This window comes from Cibotium barometz, chromosome 14 (assembly GCF_041138505.1).
Source record: "Cibotium barometz isolate CiBa-2024 chromosome 14, ASM4113850v1, whole genome shotgun sequence".
Taxonomy (NCBI): domain Eukaryota; kingdom Viridiplantae; phylum Streptophyta; class Polypodiopsida; order Cyatheales; family Cibotiaceae; genus Cibotium; species Cibotium barometz.
Genome location: NC_141059.1, coordinates 54589643 through 54607090, shown reverse-complemented (window position 1 = coordinate 54607090; position 17448 = coordinate 54589643). Strand labels below are relative to the sequence as shown.

At 43.1% G+C, this 17448-nt stretch overlaps 2 protein-coding genes across 4 annotated transcripts; both read left to right on the top strand.

The window, feature by feature from the left end:
• The first annotated feature begins 2909 nt into the window (after positions 1-2909).
• LOC147632207 (uncharacterized) lies at positions 2910-6229 on the top strand. The gene is made up of 2 exons (XM_086808852.1): positions 2910-3657; positions 3781-6229. Exon 2 carries the CDS (start codon positions 4406-4408, stop codon positions 5132-5134), a length of 729 nt encoding a protein of 242 aa, XP_086664978.1. The 5' UTR covers positions 2910-3657; positions 3781-4405; the 3' UTR covers positions 5135-6229.
• A 5811-nt stretch (positions 6230-12040) lies between these two features.
• LOC147632206 (uncharacterized) lies at positions 12041-17161 on the top strand. 3 transcript variants are annotated; one of them, XR_015267430.1, is made up of 4 exons: positions 12041-13890; positions 13971-14525; positions 14619-15149; positions 15895-17161. XR_015267430.1 is itself a non-coding variant. In XM_086808850.1 (3 exons), the coding sequence occupies exons 1-3, from the start codon at positions 13003-13005 to the stop codon at positions 14715-14717; spliced, it is 1542 nt and encodes a 513-aa protein (XP_086664976.1). In that variant the 5' UTR covers positions 12041-13002; the 3' UTR covers positions 14718-15790. The 3 variants fall into 3 exon arrangements, 1 of the variants encoding a protein (XP_086664976.1); XR_015267431.1 differs by lacking the exon at positions 15895-17161 and adding an exon at positions 15300-15815; XM_086808850.1 differs by lacking the exon at positions 15895-17161 and having other exon boundaries at positions 14619-15790.
• Positions 17162-17448: the final 287 nt, after the last annotated feature.

Here is a 17448-nt window from a genome sequence, read left to right as displayed (position 1 = left end):
TTGTTGGAGCCATGCAATTAAAATGACCTTCTTCTACGGGTCCAGGATAGTGTGGTAAATTAACCCACCCTAGTGCATTGAAATCCCCTTTCAAGGAGTGAGAGGATCAAGTGATATGCTTGGGAGGACAACAGGCCTGACTTGAGTCCATGCTAGCTTGGCCGCCTTTGATGAGCTTGTAGGGTTTTGCCCAACTAGTAGAGGCTAGAAGATCAAATTCTAGATCATCAATAAATATTAAGCCTCGATCTGGCTATGACCTAGTTGTTGGGTCTTAAGGATATTTATTTGTATCACTTCGTTTTTTAGATGAGCATAGTGATATTTATTTATATATTGTTGGTTATGTCATAAGGGACTATTTGAACAAACATAGTGATAAGTTCTTTAATTTAAGGAGACTTGTCTTTATATGTTTCACAATGTGGTAGGACTAATTAGAAGACAAAGGATCGATTTTATTAAGGAAAGTAGGTGGTTGTTTTCCCTAACAGGATCTTTCTATGACTAAGGTGGACTCAATTGGTCGAGTAGCTTTCCAATAGATTAGGGGTTACATTCATTAGTTCAAGTAGGATCTCGATAGAATTCTGCTTATTGAAAGGAAAATTGTTTAACGGTTGTGCCTTCTTGGAAGGGAAAAAATGTGTTGAATCCCTCAACACAAGAGCAAAGAATTGTCTAACCGGTTTCCATCCAAGGAAAATTGGACCAGGGGCTGTGCTTCACACTATGGGGAAAAAAGGCATTGGACCTTGATAACCCAAAGAGGGATGTGGAGTAAAAAATCTCTCTCGGAGATGATCTTCCCCTATAAGGTAGGCCATTCCCAATTAAATCTTCATAAGGTCAAGGTGTTATCAAGTGGGAGTTCTAGGGTCTAGTGGACTATAGAAAATGGCCTTCCTAGTTCTAGGGGGGAGGAATGTTACATTTGGTTTCAGAGTAGGTTTTCAAAAAATGGATTGTTATTATTATTATTTATTGAGGTTTCTTGACTTTGTTCACTTGGGGTGACTTTCTTATGGATAAATGTAGGAGGGTTTGGATCCTTATTTTTGATTCTTAGTGTTTAGGTATATGTTCGAGACTGTCTGTGAAACCTCAAACTTTGACTTGTGTGATGCCATGAAGTGCATTTTGGAGAAGTTATCGCCTCCCCATTCCACTCGTATATCCAACGAGGATGGGCAGAAGTTTACCATGGAATCGAGGATTCTCTTACTTTTTCTTCTTCTTTGCCAACTAGATTGGCAATCTCTCAGTTGACTTGAAGAACATTTGTTGGGTGGAGAAATTGAAGATTATCTAATTGTTTTGGTTCGTTGGAACTCCTCAACCTAACACTTATATAACTGCGGATGGAAATGGTGTTATGTAGGTATCTAAAGATTTTTTAGTGTAATGACCATGTGTAAAATGTCTTGACAATCATATTGATGCATACAAATAGAACTTAAATAAGTGGAAGTAGATGTGATGAAAAGAAAGGGGAGAGAAGAGAGCTAGAGCTCTTGCAAAGCACACACACTTAGACAAGATAACACACAAAGATGATTAACAAGATATGAAAGGTCTACAAAAGATAAGTGGAAAAATACAACAACATACGTACTAGAATACTATGATCATAGTGTGAAATCGTGAATTGAGTGAGCTGATAAGATAAGTACGCCATCTCTTGGTAGGTCGATGAAGTCCAGCTATCAAACATGCTACCACATACCAATGATATGAATGAAGAGTGAACGGTTGTTTAGGCATACAATGAATGTTAGCTCATGTTGAGCTTGACATCTCAACACTCTCCCTTAAGCTCAATGCCAACTCTTGAACTCCATGCATCGTTCAAAATCTGTGTAGCTTCTATGCTCCTAGGGTCTTGGTGAAAATGTTTGCAACCTGCTCCTCCATGCTCACATACACGAGATCAATATCATTAGCCAAGACCCTCTCTCATGAAACACTGGGTTTTATGCCAACTGTATGCTACTATAAGGAGGTTGTTGCAATACATCTTTTCCAGTTGCACACTCTGACATGGTATCAGAGCACGAAGGTTGCCCGCACTCGGTGGATTTGGTCAGGCTGATTGGTTGCGTTTGCAGCCCGCTGCTGCAGGAGGCGATTTGTGCTGCGTTTTCAGCCTTGGAGGCTCCTTGACACGTGTGTTTTTTTCAGCCTCGGAGGAGAAGGGTGGTGGCTTCGTTTTGACACCTGCAGGAGGAGGCGATTTTCCTCTTCTTGAACTGTACTCCACAAGTGATTGGGCACATCAAGCATATGATATTGGCCCACTCCACCACCTGCCTCAGGACTAAGTGCCACGGGGCCATAAAGACCCTTGTCAGGTAACATCAATGGATGACATTGATCAAAATCGTGACACCTTTTTTCGACCATCGGATAAAGTAAACTAGTCCGAGTAAACTAGGGGTGAAAAACATAGAATATAATAGTTTGAAACCACATGGTTTTGTTGCTTGAAGTTTTAGTGTAGTGGTAAAATGTTTCCAATGGTGACCCTCAAATCCTCTTTTGCACATGACATCTTGCTCCAAAATTTTCTAAGTCCCAAACCCAAATTCACCCTCATTCCATAATGTAAACTAGAAAGTAAACTATGATTTGCTGAGTAAACTAGGAAGTAAACTATGCCCGCTTAGTAAACTAGGAAGTAAACTATGATTGTTTAGTAAACTATGCCCGTTTAGTAAACTATGATTGCTTAGTAACCTAGTTTACTCGACCTAGTTTACTTTATCCGCGACGGCCCAAAAAAGGTGTCGCGATTTTTGATCAATGTCTTCCATTGATGTCACCTGACAAGAGTCTTTAAGATCCCGTGACACTTAGTCCTGAGAATCCACTTGGACCATATGTATAATTTGATGACGCCCATGAAGAGGGCTTCCATTGAGGTGCAGATAAGGACCCTTGATCCAAGGAAATCAACATCTATGAAGGACCACATCAACAAGCTTCGGTCTATGTAGTAGGAGGTCCTTCAGGCAAGGAAGGTCATTTCATCTGAGGTTATGGCCATAACGTTTTTGTTCCATCTTCCACCCAGGTATGCAGCATTTTATTCTTCATTGATAACCTCGGGTCGGGTTACTGATTTAACTTGGGAGGAGCTAGTCCCAATGGTGTTAGATCAAGAGGAGAGATTCCGGAGCACCTCATCCTGGGGGTACTCGAAAGCCTTTACTGGACAGACGTCCAGAAACCAGAAGCAAAAGCAGAAGGGTAAGGGGAAGGCTCTTCAAAAGGACAAGCCTTCTCATAAGTCTGATGATGGTGGGAAGCAGGAGGCTTCCAAGAAGGAGAAGACTTGCCGCAAGACATGACATTTTAGGAGGGATTGCCCGAACAAATCTACTGCTGGCAAGGACAAGGAGTCCTCCGAAACTGGTGCTATTGCTTGTCCTGGTGCTTTTGTGCAATCTCGACCTAGTTGAGAGTGAGGAGTCCTCTTTCGACGAGGCGGTTCTCATAGTTTCTATAGCGCAGGAGTTGATAGTGGACAGCGGCGCTTCCAAGCACATGTCTCCATCAAAGGAAGGTCTTCGGAATCTTCGGACTATGAAGGGGAAGATCGTCATCAGCGACAAATCTTCTGTTCCGATTTGCGGCATTGGTGACCTCAGTCTAATGGTAAAGGATGTACTTTTACATCTCAGATTTGTATGTTCCAGATCTTGGTTTCCACTTGCTTTCTGTGAAGGAGCTTCACAAGCTTGGCCTTCTAGTGGTGATGAGGATCATTTCTGGGTTCAGGACAAGAAGACAAAGAAATTGGTGTGTGAAGGGGATGAGGAGCATGGGGTTACAAGTTGCAGGATCCCAAGGCTCTTTTTGTTTATCTTCATTCTTCTTCCATCGGCGATTATGGCATGCCTGCTTCGGGCACCTTAACTATGAGTATCTGCGCGCCAGGCATTCAAGGACCAGATGGTGACAAGCCTGCCAGATGTTGGGGTGAGCAAGAGCCCATGTAGCTCTTGTATCAAGGAAAAGTAGCACATGAAGCCTTTTCCGAAAAAGGCATCGAGGAGAGCCACCCAGCCACTAGGGCTGGTGCACATGGATTTATGTGGGCCTATGCAGAAGGGTTCACTTGGTGGTAGTGAGTATTTCATGCTCATTGTTGATGACTTCAGCAGGTTGACTTGGGTTTTCTTCCTCCAGCGTAAGAGTTAAGCTTTTCTTAGCTTCAAGGATTGGTTGACCTTGGCACAGGAGTAGTCTTGACACATAGTCAAGATAGTCAGAGCTAACAAAGGAGGGGAGTTCACTTCTGGAGAGATGGCACAGACAGTTGTGTGCTAAGCAGGGCATTAAGAGGGAGTTTGCAAACACCGGCACACCATCTGAGAATGTTGTGGAGCTAAAGAACAAGACTATGGTGGACATGGCAAGAACTATGTTGGGGCAGAGGAGTCTTCTGCAGAAGCTTTGGGCTGAGGCGGTTGCTATTGCAGTATATATCCTTAATCGATCTCCTACAGCAGTAGTTCCAGGAAAGATTCCATATGAGGCCTACTTTGGTAAGAAACCAGATGTCTCTTATTTCCATGTTTTCGGATGTGATACCTATGCACATGTACCTAAGGTTCATAGGGGGAAATTGGACTCCAAGTCCAAGAAGTACAACTCCGTTTCGACCGGATACTGGTTTTATGACCCTGAGGCGAATGATGTTGTGCTCAGTAGAGATGTGGTCTTTGATCAGACTAGTGTTCCAGAGGGGATTCCTACTCAGCCTTATCGGGTTGAGGATCCTCCACTACTCGAAGATCTTAGCGACAGTTGGCTTCCAGCACTGACGTGTGCTATGCAGCAGGTTCAGGTGGAGGAGATTCCTGCCTTGGAGGAGCTGGAGGAGCCAGAGGAGCCAGTTGAGATCTTTAAGGATGCTGCGGATGATGTGGTGCATGGACAGGATGTACCAAATGAGGCGGAGTTTGAGATGACGGACATGGGCCTCCTTCATTTTTTTCTTGGTTTAGAAATTTGGCAGGACCAGAGGGGGATATTCATATCCCAAAAGCAGTATGTACAGGAGCTTCTTGAGGCCTTTGACATGAAGGAGTGTAAGCCCATATGGCATATCTACTCCGATGGACCCTAATGTGAAGCTTTCAGCTCATGATGATTCTGAGTTGGTGGATGCTTCTAAGTACTGGAAGCTTGTTGGATCCTTGATCTGGTTGCTCAACACCAAGTTGGATATTTGCTTTCCGGTTGGCTCTTGGCAGGGTTTATGAGTCAGCCCTGGAAAACTCATTGGCAGGTAGGATTGCGGTATCTGCGGGAAACCCTGGATTGCGGCATATTGTATGCTGTCAGGAAGGAGGGAGAAGATGACCTTGTTTTGCGAGGATGGATAGATCCTGATTGGGCAGGAGACATTGATTCCTGTAGGTCTACGACAAGCCATTGTTTCACCCTAGGCTCAGGTGCTATCTCATGGAGTAGCAAGAAGTACCTACAGTTGCATTGTCTTCCACAGAAGCTGAGTATAGAGCGGCATGTACAGGTACATGCGAGGTAGTTTGGCTTCATTGGCTGTTGGGAGAACTTGGCTTTCCGCAAGGGAAGAGTTCTACCATCTTATGTGATAACCAGAGCTGTCTGGCGATTGCTCGGAACCCGGTCTGGCGATTGCTCGGAACCCGGTATTTCATGTACGGACCAAGCATATTGAGATCCAACACCACTTTGTGCGGGAGAAGCTCTTGGACGGTACCATAACATTGATCTACTGCAAGATGGAGGATAACTTGGCGGACCTCTTCACAAAGGCTCTTCAACAGACTTTGGTGAAGGCACACTCCAGGTCCCTTGGATTACTTCCACATCCCGGATCTGAGAGGGGGAGTTAGTGGGTCATTTTTGTGTCAGTATATTGGCACCTTGCATGGCGACTTTTTGGTCTTGTTCAGATGCTTGTTTATGTCAGCCTGGCCCTTGGTTGTGGGTTGGCCACCCAATGCCCATCTGCCCCATTTTTGAGCATGTTTCGCATTTTCTCTGGTCATTATTATTTTGTAGGTCGTGGGTCTTTTTCTAGAGGTGTGGTTGACCAACCTCTGTCAATAGGTCACTTTGCCCACCCTCTTCCTCAGTTCAGTTCAGATCCCTTGAGCCCTCACTCACAGGTACTCTTGTACCCACGCGAGTGTTCTCTTGTATGCATCCTTTCTTGACATAGAGATTGGCATTTTGGTCGTCTCTCTCTCTCTTTCTCTCTCTCTCTCACCCTCGCACCCATGCTCTTGATCATTTTCTACTGCACACTCTGACACACAGGGTATGAGTAGGGCACTTACACGACCTCATGACTTTGAATGAATAAGGGAAAATGTCAAAATGTGGTAAAATGGCCTAAAAGAGCCAAAAATGGGCTGCCAAAATTACCAATAGGTTGGACAAAACATAACTAACACTGGACACTAAAAGCAAGGCACGGACATTCAAAATGGGGTCCTGCATGACACATATACAAGATCTCAGACGCAAGATCCGACTGCTAACAAAATTGGCCTATGAGACAAACTCTGTATGTACAATGTGTGTCCATGTCCACTGAGCATCATGAGAGAGAGATCATATTAACGTCTTTAAAAGGCCAAATTGGCCTACGAGACAGAATCTGTACGTACAATATGTGTTCATGTCCACTGAGCATCATGGAAAATAAAATAAAAACAACAGTTACGTATCAAAAGCGTATCTAGACTGGAAGTACTGCTGGGGGTGGAGGGGGAAGCTAATCTAGGCTCAATGCAAAATCTAGGACTAGCATGCTATAGAGTGTACAAACATGAGAAGGTGCAGGCTCACTATCTCCATCCTGTAGATATGGTTGGATCATAGATTGTCACTGGCTACACACGTAATGTGTTTATTTTTTATGGAAAAAAAGGTATCCACGGCCACATTCAACGTGTGCAGGGGATTCTGTTATGCAAGGTGTCTTCAATGATTTCGGCTCAGGTTATAACTAGGGGCAAAGTCCTTCCTTGGTTTTAGGTTATCCGCACAACATCCTTTTCACGTGCTTCATGAGGCAATCCAATAGGCACTATATATGCTCCCCTAGCTGGTTAAGAGGACTCAAGGTCCTCTTCATGGACTCTCATGTCAGCCAGTTGGCTATCTTACATTAGCACACACTGTTCATATAGTTAACACCATATTACGAAGAGAGAGAGAGAGGGAGAGCTGGCAAAAGAGGTATGACTATGATAACATAGAAGCATCTTCCTTCCTGGTGAGCTTGCATGATACGGTCATACAAGGCTTGAAGCACGCAATAAAAAATTGAATCATCATCATCAAAGCCCAATATAAAAATATCTTCTGCACACAGGCATGATTCATTGCAAGCAATCGATTGCCAGTGCATGATCACTGAATGATGTTTTTGGACGTCCTGCTAGAAACTGAGGTTTAGTTGATAACGTGTTTTTATTTTGTTTTTTGTCTTCTCTATTGTGCTTTTTTCAGCAGTTCATGTCTTCCAAAGTTTTAGCATGGCTTTTAAATATCACACTCACACAAAGAAATTATTGACCTTTATTTGTTTGAGTTTGGTTTGTGCAGGGACCTTATTTTCTGGTTTTATCTTGTCTTTATTTCATGAAATCTCTTCCTCTCTTCTTGTAGGAAGTGATGGAACTGGGGGAGACATTGAGAAAGAGGAACTTAGAAAGTGCAGAACATTCTAGGTACAAGAAATAGTTTGTGGAAGCTCTACTTATTGTGATTGCCCTCTTTTGCCAAGATTTTCTTTGCAGTAGACTATCTGCACTTATCTGATATTTTCCATAGTCCAATTAAGGTCAACTTTATTAGTCTATGTGCCTGCAGTGTGGCTTTACTCCTCTACCACTTGGCTGCTGCATCTCGTTACCATCACATTTTGCCTATGCATAATAGTTGCCTATGCTACACACATCATGGGAAATAGACTCAGTTGCTTTCTTGTGCCACTTACTAGTACCCTTGTGCCTAGCCTAGATGCCACAAATACCTCCACAACCATCAGGTTTTCTAGCTATCCTTCTCACCTAGCAGTGCCACCTCAACCTTGGCTTGCGCTTTAATACCAATGCCTTTGTTGCTTGAAGCTGCTCCAAATAGCATTGCATAACAATGCCACAATTCAGTAATATTTTCAATAATATTGCCCCTTCTGGTCTTGTTGCCATGCTTTCCCCTAAGCCCTAAAAGCATGAATTAAAAAAATATTGTTAGAAAACACAAAAAAGGGCAAAAGGTTATGACTTTGTAGCATTGCATGTTGCTAAACACCTTGTATGTGGCTTTAGGCAACAACTTTGGCACTTCTTGGACAAAGCGCAATGTTGTGGAAGCTACTAAAGAAACATGGCTATAGAGTGGGTAGCGCCGAGGGTTGGTAGGGAATGAACAATGTCGCTTTTAGCGGAAGAGGCTTCTACTTCAAACATAGTTATTAAAAGTTTATAGCTAGTCATTACACATAATATAGAAATGAATTTTGTTTTTGGGCTCTTTTTATGCTCGAGTTTTGAAGTACTTTACTCCAGAATACCTTAAAATCCTTGAAACATGAGCATACTTTAAATTCTAACAAAGCGCATTTTTTGTTATTTTATGCAAACAAAATTTGTTTAGAGGGAACTTTGAGAAATACATTTGCAATTACCCATTGATAGTGTTGTAAGGAGAAAAAATGTCACATGAGAACTCTCCAATAGGCTACTTTAATGCTTAAAAGTAGAAATTTAGTCCGTGTTTTCTTGATTAGAATTGAGAAAAAGATTATATTTTTGTGAGTTTACTTGTAAAACAAGCAAGTTTTGTTGCTTTGCTTGATAGAAAACTAGCCAAGGCACCATTTTATTAATGTCCAAAACTCAAATCTCCATGCGAACGATTTCTTTTTTACTATACATATATACTGTTGTTTATGCCTTATAGTAAATTGGGTTTTGGTTGGATGGAAAAACAACTTCTAATGAGCCCAACTGGTTACAAAGTTGTTATGATTGTTATATACCCACATTTGTGCTCACATTTGAGAAAATCATGAAAACATGACACTCATAACTGATTCGTGCTCCTTGGCACTTGTAAGCTTTTATTAAGAAAACTTGTGTATGAGTGCTTTGAATGATTGAAAAACTAGCTCCTTTTAAAACGAACAAGTATTTAGTTAGAAACATTTTTATGAAAAAGTATAATACATTGATATTGGGTATAGGTAGCACAACAACTTTTCACTTTCATCATATATCATTTGCACATTTTTTATGACCAATGGTAGTAACTATGCATCCACATGCTTAGCCACATTTCATAAAGCACAGTCCCATTGTGTGCTTAGATCAGAACATATGGAAAATTGTTTTTGGGTTCCATAAATTGTTCATATATGAATGGTGTCGCATAAATTTGGATACCCTTAGTGTGTTTCGTCGTGTGAAGTTCAATACAAGAATATAGTCTTAGCCTTTGAATTACAAATGTTGAGTCAGCGAGTGCAAAGTTGGAACAACTCAACAAACACCAGGTTAAGTCAATGAAATCAATTTCAAAAACCAATTTACCTACCTTTCCCATGACCTAGTTTAACAAGAATAAAGGGGCATTTATTTTTGTGGAAACCTAGGCACAAAAATATAACGCTACCAAAATCCATGAAGCTCTCAAAAGTTGGCCATATGTGTCAACAACCTCATTAACTTGAGCACGAGAGAACATATACTTTTTGATGGCATAGGAAATTGCAATGTGGGTTCAAAAGCATTTAATGTAGGTTGTAAATCGGAGTAAATAGTTTGGATTTTCCTTATCAACGACCAGTCTGGTAACCCTTTTCATAGCCGGTTGTGAGGTTTTCTATGTGTGGAAATAGGGCTTGGGTTATAGCTTGTTTAAAGCAAAAATTCTAAAGTTTTAATTGGTTGTGAGTTGAGTAGCTCAGCTCCTAATCTATTGAGCTAGCAACCAGCGCCACCAACAACCACTTCTATAATACCTTCTTTAGGAATTGCCACATGGTGGCTCCCAGTTGCACCATGTGGAGCTCCCCCTTTCTTCTCTTCTTCTATAGAGGGTTAGATTAGAGGTTTAGAGAGGTAGAGACATAAAGAGAGAGAGTTAGAGAGAGCGAGGGTTAGAAAGAGAAAGAGAGACTTATAGAGAGAGAGAGCGTGAGTGCTAGAGGTTAGAGAGAGAGAGAAAGAGAGTGTTAGAGAGAGATTGCCAGTTTGAGAGAAAGAGAGTTAGAGAGTGTTAGAGAGAGAGAGAGAGTGAGTGACTTAGAAAGAGAGAGTTAGAGAGAACGAGTGAGTGATGTAGAGGGAGAGTGAGTGAGAGTGAGGGTGAGAGTTACAAAGTTAGAGAGAGAGAGCGAGTTAGACAGAAGTAGAGAGTCAAAAAGAGAGAAAGAGAGAAGTGAAGAGACAGAGAGAGTCAAAAAGAGAGAAAGAGAGTTAGAGAGAGAAAGACAATTGGCTAGTTTGAGAAAACTAGAGAGAGTCAAAGAGAGTAAGAGAGAGACAGTGAGAGGGAGTGTTTGAGAGAGAGAGAGAGAGAGAGATGGTTGAAGAGAGTGATAGACTCAGAGACATAATTAAAGAGAGAGAGAGAGAGAGAGAGAGTTAGAAGAGAGAGTTAGAAGAGAGAGTAAGAGAGTTGAAGAGAGAGAGAGAGAGAGAGAGAGAGAGTCAGAGCAAGGTAAAGTGAATGAGTTAGAGAGAGAGTTAGAGCGAGTTAGAGTTAGAGAGAGAGTGAGTGTCTACTATATATATATATATATATATATATTGGGAGTACGAGGTTTAGAGAGTTAGAGAGGGAGTGAGAGTGAGAGTGAGAGAGTTATATTACTCTTCTATACTTTTTTACTTTACTACTATATATTTATGTGTGTGTGTGTGTGTGTGTGCGCGCGCGCGTGTGTATCTTATTTGGGAGTTAGAGGGTTACTTCAGGAGGTTAGAGAGTGAGAGGGTTAGAGAGAGAGAGAGAGAGAGAGAGAGAGAGAAGCTAGAGAGAGAGTGAGTTAAAGAAAGGTGGAGAGAGAAAGAGAGAGTTAGAGAGAGAGAGAGAGAGAGAGAGAGAGAGAGAGAGAGAGTGAGTGGGAGAGAGTGTGAATGCTAGAGAGAGAGAGAGAGAGAGAGAGAGAGAGAGAGAGAGAGAGAGAGTTAGTGTGTTAGAGAAAGACAGAGAGTGTTAGAGAGAGAAAGAGTTACAAAGAGTTAGAGAGAAATGTATAGAGATAGAGTTAGAAGGTAGAGAGGCAGAGTTAGAGAGAGAAAAAGAGAGAGAAAGTTAAGAGAGAGAGAGAGATGTTATAAGAGGAGAGAGTTAGATTTAGAGAGAGAAAGAGAGTAGAGGGAGAGAGAAACTTTAGGAAGTTAGAGAGAGAGAGAGAGAATTTGTTTAAAGGTATTTTGTTTTGTTTTAAATAAAAAAATGAGCCAAAAATGAGAAGAGAAGGAAGAGGGAAGAGAAAGAGAAAGAGTAGAATTAGTTTAAAAAGAAATGTTTTTTTGTTTTGTTTTAATTAGGGAAAATGAAAAGGAGCGAGAGAAAGAGGGAGAATTTGGCAGTGAAAGTTTCCTCACCAACCAATTTGCGAGTACCATCGTGTACTGGGCCTAAGTATATCTCACGTATTGTGTGAAAATCACGTGAAATTCACGAAATTTTTTTCTATCCAGAGAGAAAAAGGAAAAGGCTGGATTATGAGTGGTTTTACTTAGTCAAAATCCTCTGATTGGTCGATTTTATGTCTAAAAACGTTACATTTTCATTGATTTTCTTCAAAGCTTCGTTAATGCTAAAAACTTTTACTCTTACTCGCAGAGCTGTTCGTGTGAAAAGGCCTGGGGGATACCGACGTGGATTTTAGAGAACACTGACGTGTTTGGGAAAAAAAAGGGTAAAAGTTAAAGCGATAGATTTGTTCACCGGGGCGACCCGTCAAGCCGGTGGCTTGTAAGCTGGTTCAACTTGGACGCTTTTTATCGAACTTTTTGGTTATCTTCTGTTTGCAGAACGCAGAGTCGGAAGGCCATCCGCCATTTTTATATTTAGAAAGCCCTTCAGGAATCAGCAGAGTTTTGTTTTTACCACACCCTCCTCTTTCACCACATCATTCTCACCGTTTCAATTTTTGCACACATACAATCTCAATTAGGAATTTCAGAAAGTCTCAAAATTCATTATCGTGTCCGGCATTTTTTCAACTCAAATCGAGTCTTCTCCTGCTGCTGCTGAATACGGCCTTTCGTGCCTCTTTCCTTCTGTTTTCCACCATAACCAGAGCTCGCACTAATCTTCGATTTGAGTCCTTCCGAAATAGACAGGCGAGAAAGTTCGAGAGGTTCAAAATTCACTTGGTCAAATTGAATTGGGTCGGTCGGGTCACGGGTGTCTTCTCTTTGGAAGGCCTTTCCTTGCCGTCCATCATCCCTGGGTCCTTCCGCCATAGCCAGAAAAGGTGAGCTCCGGCTTAGAGTTTCGTATTTGGGTCGTTTCCACCATAGCCAGAGACCTTCGTTTGGGGGTGGTTTCCGCCATAGCCAGATTGCTTCGTCTGCGGCTTTTTTCCGCTCTACCCGCGGGTCGATCAGCCCTATTCAGAGACCTTCGTTTGCCGGTCCACTCCGCCGTAGCGAGAGAGCTTCGCTTGTGGGTCCCTTCTGCAATAGTCAGAGAGCTTCGTTTGTGGGTCGATAGCCAGAGATCTTCGTTTGTGTGTTGATTTCGCCATAGCCAGCTCCGTTTGTTGGTTGATTACGCCTCAGCTAGACAGCTTGAGTGGGTCCGTCCGCCGCCATAACCAGAGAGCTCAGTTTGTCGGTCGTTTCTGGCCAGAAAGGTTCGCGTGTGGGGTTTCCGCAACAGTCTCAGAGGCTCATTTCCAGGTTCGTTTTGTGGATCGTTTTCGCCAAAGCCAGAGCTCTCTCTCTCTCTCTCTCTCTCTCTACAGAAGCGATGATGAAGGGGGTAGGAACCCCCCCTCCTACACCGCACCCTCGGTCTTCACTTGCAACATCCCTGCTTCTTGCAGCTCTGCTGCTCACCTCTGTCTTCGCATGGTTTCATCTCATCCTTTCCTCCCACCATGCCTGTTCCCACAGCAGCAGTAGCAACAACCGAGCCACCATGGACGCCTTCCCTTCCCCGTTCCCATGGCAACCCCCTGACTTCTCAGAAGAGTCCGATCCCTTCCCCACCTTCCCCTCCTCCCTCCTCCGCTCACGAAAACCCCTCAACGATTCTGATCTCACCATGCGCAACATTGTCTTTGGCATTGCCGGATCTGTGCAGCTATGGCCACAGCGAAAAGAATTCATCAAGCTCTGGTGGAAACCCCGCCGCATGCGTGGCTTTGTGTGGCTCGATGAACCTGTCATTGCCACAGATCCTCCAGATCAGCTCCCCATCCTCATGGTCTCGGAAGACACATCCACCTTCAGGTACACCCACCCTGTGGGCAGCCCCTCAGGGATCCGTATTGCCCGCATACTCGTGGAGATGTTCAGACTTGGCCTGCCTGATGTGCACTGGTTTGTCGTGGCTGATGATGACACGGTTTTCTCTACGGACAACCTTCTTAGGGTCCTCAGCAAGTATGATCCCAATGAGATGTACTATATTGGTGGGTACTCTGAGAGTCACTTGGAGAATTTCATTTTCAGCTATAGTATGGCATATGGGGGAGGTGGAGTTGCCATAAGCTACCCTTTAGCTGAGGCACTTGTGGGAATGTTTGATGATTGCATACAGAGGTACCCCCATCTCTTTGGCAGCGATGACCGTCTCCATGCTTGCATCACCGAGCTTGGCATCCCCATCACCAAGGAACCAGGATTCCATCAGGTACACTACCTTTTTTCTTGTCATTGATTTTCTTACAAGTGAGGGCAATCTTTGAAGACGCTGCTGCCCCGTGTGTGCAGTTTGATATCCGTGGAAGTGCATTGGGGCTGTTGGCTGCCCATCCCGTTGCACCCTTTGTCTCTTTGCATCACGTGGGAGTAGTGGACCCCATATTTCCTGATCTCGGTAGTCTTGACAGTTTGAGGCTTCTGGTCAAGGCAATGCAAACAGAACCCAGCAGCTTTTTGCAGCAATCAATTTGCTACCAACCCAAGCATAAGTTATCATTCTCCATTTCCTTGGGGTATGCCGTGCAAGTGTACCCCAGGATTGTCTCGCCTCGGGAACTCCAAAAAGCAGAAAGGACTTTCCGGGCCTGGAATGGCTTAGATTTCGAAGCAGAATTCGACATCAACACAAGGCCCTCACCATCCATCTGTGACCAGGCCTTTGTCTTCTACTTGGAAGAGATCCACCTGGAAGAGAGAACAGGCTCAGTTGTGAGCACGTATAGGCGGCATAGTGCTATCGATGATATGAAGAAGAGAGAGTTTTGCTGGTCTCGAATGTTTTCTCCTGAAAAGGTGCAGCAAATTCGTGTGGTAAACAAACCATTGGATTGGCATTGGTATCTGGTAAGAATTTCCTTGAGTTTTTTAAGTATGTGGTTCTTAGCTCTAGAGTGGAGTTCACTTGACATTAGAGGCTAAACATGGCCAATGCTGCAGGTCCCCCGCCGGCAATGCTGCAGTTTAGGCAGTTTAAAAGATGGACTACTGGATATCATGGTGGATTCCTGCATGCAAGGCATGGTGATCACAACTTGATGTGCCTTTTGCACCTTGCAGATCCAAGTCTAGTTGCAGTGCACCATCACTTCAGGTCTTATTATTTTGTGCTGACTTGTCATTCTCTTGCGATCTTGGATATGGATTCCTTGACTGTACACTCACTTTCCCCACTGGTGTTGAGTTAGGATTGGTGCAAAAGTAGTAGTTGCCCACCCTTTGCAAGGGTATACTGATTAGCATCAAAGGAATGCCCACTCTTTGCCCTGTTGTTTGGTAGGGAGTTTCCCAAGATATTGTGATAGTGCTGACAAGCCCCAATATCCCATATAGAGCTTCATGTTTTGGAGCTAAATCTGGGGAAAAGCAGTTCCAAGAATTATGTGTGCTTTTCATGGTGCCTGTTCGTTGGGTTTGGCATTTCAACTCAGTCTAGACAAGCAATGGCACAAGCATGGTGGTTCTGAACAGGTCTGGTTATCTTTTGTTTTAATCACTTAAGATCGCATGATTGACTCTTTTCTTTGTATATTTGTAGCACTGGACAGTTCTATTTTGTGCTTTAGGTAGCTGAAATTGTCTTTCCATCTCATTTTTGCTTTCAAAACATGGCCATGGAAGGATAAAGGATATTAGGGGCAGTTTCTGAATTTTCCATGGACTCGTTGAGGAGAAATGATGCAAGTCTGCTAGACCTTCCATCTGTGTTGCCAGTCTCTTCACAAGGACTGGATGTACTAGTGTATGAAGATAATGCGCACTTAAGATCAACATGTGGTGGTGGATTGGATGGACTAGTTTATGAAGGTAATGCGCATTTAAGATCATGTGGTGGTGGCCCTGGTGGTTAAGTGTGCTGCGATGATCTGACCAGGTCCTGGGCTCAATTACCTCTGGGTCCATTTGGATTCCCTATCTGCTGCCGGTCCGTGGTGTTCATACCAGACGGGTTTTGCAGAAACCAGTCTATGACATGACAGAACTGGCAGGCCCTCAATGGGGCTAGGCACTGGTCCATGTGAAAATGGTTTTTTGCCATGTAGGCTGGCCTAGGTCGCCTGGTGGACATTGTATTCTCAGAACATTTTAAAAATCAGATGGTGTTATCATTATTGAATGGCCATAATTATCATGTTAGTTGACTGCCCTCTGCAAGTGACAAAGATTTTATTTACTCTATAATTACTGGAGCTTACGATTTTCTGTGTATTTGTAGGGCAAGACGAGTATTCTGAACCTATGGTAAAGGCAGCATGCTTCTGTTGCAAGCTTTGTTACCTTCGAGGCCTCAGCATGCATCATGCTTACGCTGCTTGATATCATCGAAGGTTTGCATAGTCAACTTTGTTATTGGGATTGTAGGGGTCTTTCCTAGTTACGAATGGACACACATACCTTGACTATTTGTCTGGTTGTGCTCGCGGGATGAAGTGTTCAACCTCAACAAGATAAGGGGTTGATATAGTTTTTGGGGCTTTTTACAACGGAGGACTGACATTTCAATGCTAGCAGCTGCATGCACCAACTAACTGGTTGGTGATGTGATGCATTTTAATGTCAAAACCAAGCCATTGAACCACATGATCCATGTGATGGCACAACAATACAGGAAATGGTACTTGAACCTGGACACGTATTCTTGAGTACGAGCCCATGTAACGTGGCCCAAAGCACTATTGTCAAACTAGTCTGTCCTAGTCATACTAGGCAGCTAACTCTCTCACTAGCTAAGTCCAGTCAAATACCATCATCCAAGCCTACTCAATAGGAGAGAACTATTTCACCCAAGCCACACAGCAAGGAGAATAGTGTATGATCGTGGATCTCAGTCCAAGGCCGGTCTCGCAACCACTCCCCAAGCCACTAGGCAAGGGAAGACTCTGTTATCCAAGCCACTCAGTAAGGACACGATTGTTCTTTATTAATCTCCACCATATGTACTGAGTGATTGACTCCAAACGCCAAGGACTCCGGAGGAATGGGCTTGAGTCAGCTCTACCACATGCACTCCGTGTTGATTGCAAACACATGAGAGGTGGGTTGAAGCGGATACATCAAAACCAGTCTCATTGTTCTACTAGCGCACTTGTACTCCCTCATGACCCGAAATCCAGGGCATACATCCATCAAGGCAAACCTACACAACACATCCCTTCTTCTTGAAGGCCATGTCGGTGTTTGCGATTCAATGCTGTCATGAGCTGCACAACCTAGAAACTTAAGGCATCCTTTTTATTCACAATGTACCAACTGTGAACCTTCCCAACATCAGCTTAGGTCCTACATAGGGACATCCATGAGGTTCAGTTATAGCCTTCTCAAAACAACGTTGTTGTTGTAATGATGGGGAAAAGAAAGAGAGAAGATTGCACTCATAATGGAGTACCACATGCACTCAAGGGAGTACCACCATAGCTAGAAGCATGAAGCTCCAAGAAAGATGAATGTCAAATGATCACATTAGGAAAATTCTGGACTCAAAAGAGGGCTGTTTCAATAATAATATAATAATAGACACATAGATTGAGTGACATGAAATCTACGAACGATATTCACCGGTAGTGGGACCTCTGTACAAACCTACCTAAAACGTGGAGAAACTGTTACTTCATGAAATATTAAAAAAAACCATCACCTTGTCTTAAAATATTTAAAATCGTTTTTTTGTCAGCCTATCACAATAAAAGAATGTTTTTCACATTCTTGTGTTAGACGTGGAGCACTAAAAAATTCTTTCCACCACCCCTAGAACTAATGAAGCTTGAATGCT

Excerpts from the sequence above, each read along its gene's own strand:
- LOC147632207 (XM_086808852.1), top strand. The coding sequence starts at position 4,406 with ATGGTGGACATGGCAAGAACTATGTTGGGGCAGAGGAGTCTTCTGCAG.
- LOC147632206 (XM_086808850.1), top strand. The coding sequence starts at position 13,003 with ATGATGAAGGGGGTAGGAACCCCCCCTCCTACACCGCACCCTCGGTCT. Across the intron at positions 13,891-13,970 it reads AGGAACCAGGATTCCATCAG|TTTGATATCCGTGGAAGTGC; the intron begins GTACACTACCTT and ends CCGTGTGTGCAG. Across the intron at positions 14,526-14,618 it reads TGGATTGGCATTGGTATCTG|GTCCCCCGCCGGCAATGCTG; the intron begins GTAAGAATTTCC and ends CCAATGCTGCAG.